We start from the raw sequence: 7,832 nt of genomic DNA, 5'->3' as shown, positions 1-7,832 counted from the left end.
CCCCCCAGCTGCAGCTCTGGGGGGCTTACCGCCTCGAGTCGCCTCTCGAAGGTGGCCTAAAAGTGGGAGGCTTTGCTCCGTGCTGCGGAGGAGCAGGGGCTGCTCTTTTAGTGGCGTGCAGGAGGTGAGGGTACCTGAGTGACTTGCCCTTCCAGGCAGAGCTGACCTCCGCTCCTAGTTTGCCCGCTTCCCTGGGACGCGAGGCTGGTGTGGTGTAGCAGCATGTTGAATTTGGCCTGCTGGCTCTGGCGGTAGCGGGGAGGAAGCCAGGAGGACTTCAGTGTGATTCTTAAGAAGAGATTGCAGGACCAGGAGTTAAAAATGCCTTCTCCCTCTTTAGCTGAAACCAGTGGAGTGTCACTTTGTAAGCTGTGCCACAGACTTCCAGGAGAAATTGGTTTGTGCTCTGAAGCACTGATGGGTGTCAGTGGTACTCGCTGAACTTGGCAGACTGTTGCCACTGTGGATGCTGTGCCTGGCCGCAGGTATTTGTTTCCAGTTGTAGAATCCTGTAGGTTGGGGTTTATTTTCTCTCTCTTTTCTTTTTTTTTTTTTTTTTTTTTTCATTTTTCCCTTCACAACAGTCTGTAGAAAAGAGTTTGAGGTACTAGTCAAGATGGCTGTGTGTATGATGTTTTACGTATTGTAAGCTAGCTGGCTCTAGGTTTAGAGGTACTTGATATTACTTTACATCAACAGGGTAGAATAATGGAGTGGCTTTTCAGCATGCTATTAATTAATTTTTAATTAATTTTACTTAATTCTTCCTGATGCTCACAAGTCACTTATTAATTGCTTTTGGGTTTACTGTTCCAGGTGAGTTTCTGGGTTTCAGTCTCCCCTCTTCTGCAAGCTGATAAAGGTAAAGACAGAGCTGACGTTCTCTGGGCTGTATCTATTTCCCTTTACCCAGAGGAAAGAGAAGCCAGTCAGGGCCATGTGTGTTGATTGGCAGCAATGGAGAGGAGCTGGACATCATACACTGTCTGGGGAGAGAAGTGGAATAAGGCAGCTGCAGGTGTTGAAGGTTTAGGAGCAGAGACTTTTGCTAAGACAGTTGGGCAGAAGTGGAGGGCTTGATTTGTGGTCAGTGAACAGTTTCTTTTTGTTTCAGGGCATCTGACTGGAAACTGGATCATCCGGACTGGACAGGGCGGCTTCGTGTCACCTCCAAAGGCAAAACTGCATACATAAAACTGGAGGATAAGGTTTCAGGTAAGGGAAAGGCTGTGGCTTGGCAAGACTGCGACTATGATTGCTACTTATGAGCCTGTGCTTCTAAGCCTGCTCAGAGCTGCGCATGGCAGCCCCGGCCATACTTTGGCAAAAGGTTGCTCTCCTTAACACCCGATTCTTTGTCTGCAGGAGAACTCTTTGCCCAGGCTCCTATAGATCAATACCCTGGCATTGCAGTAGAGACTGTGGCGGATTCCAGCCGCTATTTTGTCATTCGAATTCAGGATGGGACTGGTGAGTTGAGGGGTCGTGTATGTGCCAAGTGCTAAGGGTGGAGGAGACTTAGCCTGATGGAGCTGGGTGTTGGTGAAATGTGGTTGGGAGTGCTGAAAACACTAGGTAATGTGTCTGGAGGTGTAGGAAGGCAAGGTTAGCAGAGGAGGGTTTGCTACATTGCACAGAGTCCAGGGGCTGGGAAGGAACATTCAGTTTCTGAGAGTGCTGGATGGGAAGAAGGGTGCATCCTGAAGGCTAGGAACAATGAATTTCTGTGAGCTGCTGATGTCCAGCTGCAGGTGTGTCAGAGGGAGGTAACGCAGAATGGTTTAGGAGAAGCGGAAGGATTTTGGAGTGAATGAACACAAGGGCCCATTTGCAGGGCACCTCCAGTGACTCCTCCTGTCTCCTTGCTAGGACGAAGTGCTTTTATAGGCATTGGCTTCACGGATCGTGGTGATGCCTTTGACTTCAACGTCTCTTTGCAGGATCACTTCAAGTGAGTTGTGCTCTTCTGGAATGCTGTTTTTTCCTCTGGCCTGTAGAACATGGTGGGTGGTGGTGCATGTTCATTTAGTGCAGGCTTCCTTAGGATGGTCATGAAGCACTGCTCTGGCTCCCTCAGGGACGCTTGATTGTGCTGCCAGCTGCCATGCAAGCTGAGAGTCCTGCAGGGTCAGATCTGTAAGTCTTAAGCTTAGGTTCTGTGATGATACAGGTGCAGTGTTAGTCTCTTGTAAAAAGTACAGCTTTTTGCTGTACTACACTGGAAGTAGGGAGGTAGCTGTTTTGTAAAGGCAAGGTAGTTCCTTGGTAGGGTGGGGAGAGGAACCATGCATTTTTCTGAAACCCTGTTCCCCTTTGCCACAAGGTCATACATCTTCCTCTATTCTTTTTAGGTGGGTGAAGCAAGAGACTGAGATCTCTAAGGAGTCCCAGGAAGCTGACACACGTCCCAAATTAGACTTGGGGTTTAAGGAAGGACAGACCATTAAACTGAACATTGGGGTAAGTAGCCCAGTTTACCCTGCTTATTTCTCTGGATAAGCCAATTGAGACTATTCCTCATTTGTTCTTTCTTTTCATACAGAATATGATGACAAAGAAAGGAGGACCAGCCAAACCCCGTGTGTCTGGATCAGGGGGCCTAAGCCTGCTGCCACCCCCACCAGGAGGCAAAATTGCAGTCCCTCCTATACCTCCCCCTTCTTCCACAGCCATTGCCAACCATGTCACACCACCACCCGTGCTGAAATCCAGTAACATGAACAGTGCAGGTAAGTATTAGTATAGAGCAAACAGCCTGTCAGGCACTAGTAGGTGCATAGAGAGGACTGAGGCCTGCTTCAAGGAACCGGTGTTCTACCTAGTGCCAGCAGTGCCCTGTGAGACATGATGTGTCCTGAGGGCTTTGCTCTCTTTGACTTGAGGATCTCCATGCTTGTTTAGTAGTAACCGCTTGTTCCCCTTGTAAGGAGGAGTGTTGTAGCTCTTGTCCTTGCAAAATGAGAAACCAAGCGACTTGGTCAAAACGATTGGGGGTGGAGGTGGTGGGGTGGTGTATGAAATCTAAATAGCTGGATTTTTCTGATCTTGTGTGTGCTTTAGGGACTCTGGCAGAGCTGTATCCAGAAAAGTACTGCACTATTTTGCAGAGAAATACAGATAGACTTGTGGTTGTTGAAAGATGCGGGAAAAGCACCTCCTGAGTGGCTTTGAATAGGGAGAGAGAAAGCTTCAGAATGAGCAGCAGAAAGAGATGGGAAGTGTAGTGGGATTGTGGGTATAGTGGGTTATTTTAAAAACATGCATATAATTTTATATTATTTATATATAAAAATATATATGTTGAACTACATACATATGTACATACATATATACACACATATGGGGGTGTGTGTGTGTATATGAAGTTCAAGGTCCTGCACCTGTGGTGAGGCAATCGCCAACATCTGTACAGGCTGCAGGATGAATGGATTGAGAGCAGCCAGCCCTGCAGACAAGGACTTGGGGGTACTGGTGAATGAAAAGCTGGACATGAGCTGGCAATATTGGTCCAGAAAGCCAATCCTATACTGGGTCGCACCAGAAGAAGTGTGGCGAGCAGGTCTAGGGAGATCTCTCCTACTCCGCTCTCATGAGACTCCACCTGGAGTACTGCATCCAGCTCTGGGATCCTCAGTACAAGAAAGACATAGACCTGTTACAGTGGGTCAAGAAGAGGGCCGCAAAAATGGTCAGAGGGCTGGAATTCCTCTCCTGTGTAGAAAGGCTGAGAAAGTTGGGGTTGTTCAGCTCGGAGAAGAAAAGGCTCCAGGGAGACCATATTTTCAATATATAAAGGAGGCTTGTAAGCAAGATGTAGAAAGACTTTTTACCAGGGCCTGTAGTAAATAGGGCAAGGGGCAATGGTTTTAAACTGAAAGAAGCTAGATCTAGATTAGATACAAGGAAGAAATTCTTTACAATGAGGGTGGTGAGACACTGGAACAGGTTGCCCAGAGAAGTTGTGGATGCTCCATCCCTGGAAGTATTTAAGGCCAGATTGGACAGGGCTTTGAGAAACTCTGGTTTAGTGAAAGATGTCCCTGCCCATGGCAGAAGGGTTGGACTAGATGATCTTTGAAGGTCCCTTCCCACCCAAACCATTCTGTGATTCTATAACGAAGAGCTTGCTCTAGTCTTCTGGATGCTGTATGCACTTTTAGTGTGACCATACAGTGGTGTCTGGATAGCTGATAACACTCTTGGGAAGGCATAGGCTTCAGCAGTGCTGTATAGTGTGACCATACAGTGGTGTCTGGATAGCTGATGGGAAGGCATAGACTTCAGCAGTGCTGTACCCTGATTGGAGTGAGAAGAAACCATAAGCTTCTGAACAGAGCTGGGCTCCAGTACATGATTTGTACTGTTAAGGTGATGCCTGCTTGGCAACTGTTATGTCAGGCTGACTCTGACTTTTCTTCTGGAAGAGGTAATATGTCACAAATCTGCCAGTTGATGTGCTAGGTGGAGACTGAATAGTTCTTGATGTACCCCTGTAGTAGGAGCTGGAGGCTCAATGCATTTTTTTTCAGCAGGAGGAGCTGCTGTTATAACAAGTCTAACTTCCTTTTTCTGGAGGGGGAGCTGGAGTCACTTCAAAGATTCTCTGCCCCTACATCCAGTAGTTTGTGTAAGGTGACAGTTTAAATGCCTGTGGGGTTTTCTTCTTGGTTAGCTTGATTCTTTTTTTTTTTTTTTTTTTTTTTTTTTTTTTTTTTAATCTTCTGCCTTAGATATTCTATTGGACTTAGACGCTCCCGCATCTGCATCCAAGGCACCAGCATCAGCTACCACAGACCTCTGGGGAGATTTCAGCACTGCATCCAGGTAAACTGTGGTGAAGGGAACTACACACAAGAAGTGTAGTGTCCTTGGGCACTGAAAGAGCCATAAGTTAAGAAGTCTTATTAGAACTGCTTTTTTGATTGTCGTTTATTTCAGTGCCGTTCCCAATCAGGCTCCTCAGCAGTCCAACTGGGTCCAGTTCTGAATGGTCAAAGGAGTGCAATGGGACAAACTGATGACCAAGAGGCTCTACAGGCACCAAATGGGATCAGAGGGGGCACAAACCTCTCTAGTCTTCAATCAAAAACAAATCAGGACAATCTTTCCTTTTTAAACCAGATCGTCACTTCAGTCAAAACTTAGTATTTTTGATCCCACAGTGAAACCACTGAAGCTAAAAGAGAATGCACTGACTCCTCACAAGGTGGGCAAGGAGAGAGATAGCCTCATCTGTTCCATCCACTTGGCTATTACATGGTACATACTAGCTTTTTTTTTCCCCATCTTTCCATACAGGGAAAGAAAGAATCCTGAAGAAGGAGGCTGGATAGGGCCTCTGGGCTCCTTGTCCTTTAAATTTTCTCTGGTTAGACTGTTGCTTTCTGTTGCTGCTTTCAATGGTGGCTCAAGTCTCTACATCTTGGCCTGCAGTGCTGGGGGCAGCTACATTTGGCTGCAGCTTGTAAATGGAAGCTCGAAGGAGATAGGTCTTGTCTCAACACAAAACCCTCTTTGATGAATTATGTCTGTGGTGAGGAATGAGCCTCCCCATGCACGCACTAATCTTCTCTTTGATGCAATTCTTGATAGTGCTGGATATTCCTGTGCTCTTGTGGGAGGAGTCATGCAAGTCCTTGAGTAGACCTGCTGCCATTGTGCTGTAGCTCCAGGTGGGCACCCCATCTTGAGGCTCCTTGTTTGGCTTGCAGGTTCACTGGAGGAACATCTCTCACTTTTACTCCTTTCTCCCTCCTGCCCCATGCAAAGGCCTCGTTGTCATTGAGCTGTTTTAACTGGAAATAGCTTTAAAAAAATTAGCCTGTCTTTATAATTTAGTAGTTTCTTGCACTAGATGACAACCAGGTAATCCCATCACTCAGCATGTCATGTTCCTGCATCACTGTCCTGAGCCCTGGCCTTGTGTTGTGACTTGGCACCATGTTACAAGTATTGCACATGCCACAGTAAGAACTATGGTGGGACAGTGGATTATTCTCTGGTGAAGGGGAAATCTCCTTCCCCTTTTCAGCTCATACTTACCGTGTGGGAGAGAAATGTATAGTGGACCCAATCTTGAGAACTGTGGCAGTGAAATGCTCCCACCTGTGTTCCTTCTTGTGGCTTTCCTTCTGAGGCAACTTTCTAGTGATATGAGCTGATTTTTGTAACTTGGATTTTTTTTTTTTATTTTTAATGTGCCCCAAATCCCCTCTATTTCCTGTGTGGTTTAGGGAATTAGAAAGAGGTAGAAGGCCATTAGTCTCTGTTGTTCTCTTTGGGAGACTTTCCTAAGGCCCTTTGGTCTGGACACTATTCTATTTTCAGCAGCTATGGATGTGATCTGGGATGCAAGTCTGCTGATTTCTCTGGGCAAAGCCCATGGGCAGGCTGGAAACCTCACGATGCTAGCTACCCTCCATGCTAGCTGAAAAGCCAAAACACTAGCTGGGAAGGTGGCCTCAGCGATGCTTCTACAGCCATACCCAGTTACTAGAACACTAGGGTTTTGGTACTTAACTGGAAGGCGGCTTCTTGTTTTGAACACTCAACCAGCAGCTTTTGGAACTGGGATACGCTCTGCTAGCACACCTGTGCAAGTAAATTCTCCCCTTTGGGCAAAGATGTCCTGGTGAGGTTTTTAAAAGAGTAGTTAACTGAATGCACCTTGTACTTGCAAAGGTCTCTTGTCCTTTTTGTTTTCTTACTACACTGAGGTCATTTTGGAGACAAAGTTTCACTTAGACCATCCCTCTGGGAAGCAAAATTCTTGAAAATAGCTCTGAAGCTGCTGTAGTTCCACTTGTGGAAGTGGGGACCAGACTGCTCTTGGATGTATTTTAAGTTGTCATTTAATCTTGATCCCCTGGCTCTCTTGATGTTCCGCCTGCTGCCCCTCAACCTGCCTTTATAGTTGCTCCTGCAGTCTCATTGTAGTTAAACTCCCTGCCGCCTCTGAATTTGTGGCTGGCTGTAATCTGCTAGCGAAGTCAGGGACTCTGCTGGTTGGATTTTTGGTTTTGGTGTGGGGGTTTTTTTTTGTTTTTTTTTTTGTTTTGTTTTTTGTTTTTTTTTTTGCTCAAATCATTGTGAGGTCCTGTCATTTCAACTATGTATCAGTTCCCCAAACCAAGGAAGTTCATGGCACCAATTAACAACTAACTAGGAGCCTCTTCTGTATTGTCTTGGTTAGTATTCTGGAGATAATATATTATGTTATTTGAAAAGCTGAAGAAGCAAAAATTAAAGATATATGTATATAAAGCATAAGATGTACTGGTGCAAATTGTAATTAAACAAGTAATGTTGGGGAAAAGAATGTCACGAGTCTTCTAAGTTGTCAAATTGTTGTTGCTTTGGAAGCCCTGCGGATTGAAGGTGTATTGGGTTGAGGTGCATAGTGCTGTGCTTTCTATTGGGAGCTAGAAAGGTGTTGATAACAACGTTTTGGCTACTGCTGAGCACTGCTCCCACAGCACCAAGGCTGTGTCTCCAGCATTCCCCCCCACCATCAGTGGGCTGGGAGGGGGCAAGATCTTGGGAGGGGACATAGCCAAGACCAACCAAAGGGATGTTCCATACCTTATGACATCAACTCACATATAAAAGCTAAGGAAAAAGGAATGTCATCTTTCATGACCTTTTGTCTTCTGGAGCAACAGCTATGCATACTGAAGCCCTACTTCCCGGGAAGTGGCTGGACATTGCCTGCTAATGGGAAGTAGAGAATCTTGTTTTCCTTTTGCTACCGCACACGGCCTTTGCTTTTGTTTTTTATTGAACTGCCTTTATCTTGACCCACACGCTTGTTTTCTTTTCTGTCTCACTTTCTC

The 7,832-nt window shown here is 46.0% G+C and overlaps 3 protein-coding genes across 3 annotated transcripts in view; 2 read left to right on the top strand and 1 right to left on the bottom strand.

The window, feature by feature from the left end:
• C3AR1 (complement C3a receptor 1) overlaps positions 1-3,348 on the bottom strand; it is a 13,691-nt gene extending 10,343 nt beyond the window's left edge. The window contains exon 1 of the mRNA XM_035890532.1: positions 3,338-3,348. The gene's annotated coding sequence lies outside the window, so the exon portion shown is untranslated. The remainder of the gene's footprint in view (positions 1-3,337) is intronic.
• NECAP1 (NECAP endocytosis associated 1) overlaps positions 1-5,029 on the top strand; it is a 5,634-nt gene extending 605 nt beyond the window's left edge. Inside the window, exons 2-8 of the mRNA XM_009634937.2 lie at positions 1,103-1,215; positions 1,366-1,470; positions 1,870-1,951; positions 2,352-2,460; positions 2,543-2,729; positions 4,731-4,824; positions 4,939-5,029. Of these exons, the coding sequence (XP_009633232.2) occupies positions 1,103-1,215; positions 1,366-1,470; positions 1,870-1,951; positions 2,352-2,460; positions 2,543-2,729; positions 4,731-4,824; positions 4,939-4,987 (739 nt within the window). The 3' untranslated portion in view covers positions 4,988-5,029. The remainder of the gene's footprint in view (positions 1-1,102; positions 1,216-1,365; positions 1,471-1,869; positions 1,952-2,351; positions 2,461-2,542; positions 2,730-4,730; positions 4,825-4,938) is intronic.
• Positions 5,030-5,124: 95 nt separating this feature from the next.
• The window catches only part of LOC104122779 (C-type lectin domain family 4 member D), a 31,179-nt gene continuing 28,471 nt past the window's right edge, over positions 5,125-7,832 (top strand). Inside the window, exon 1 of the mRNA XM_035890541.1 lies at positions 5,125-5,206. The gene's annotated coding sequence lies outside the window, so the exon portion shown is untranslated. The remainder of the gene's footprint in view (positions 5,207-7,832) is intronic.

The sequence above is a fragment of the Egretta garzetta genome, unplaced genomic scaffold (genome assembly GCF_000687185.1).
Source record: "Egretta garzetta isolate BGI_Z169 unplaced genomic scaffold, ASM68718v1 scaffold363, whole genome shotgun sequence".
In the NCBI taxonomy this organism is placed as follows: Eukaryota; Metazoa; Chordata; class Aves; order Pelecaniformes; family Ardeidae; genus Egretta; species Egretta garzetta.
The sequence above is the reverse complement of the archived record's forward strand: the minus strand, read 5'-3'. Positions and strand labels throughout refer to the sequence as shown.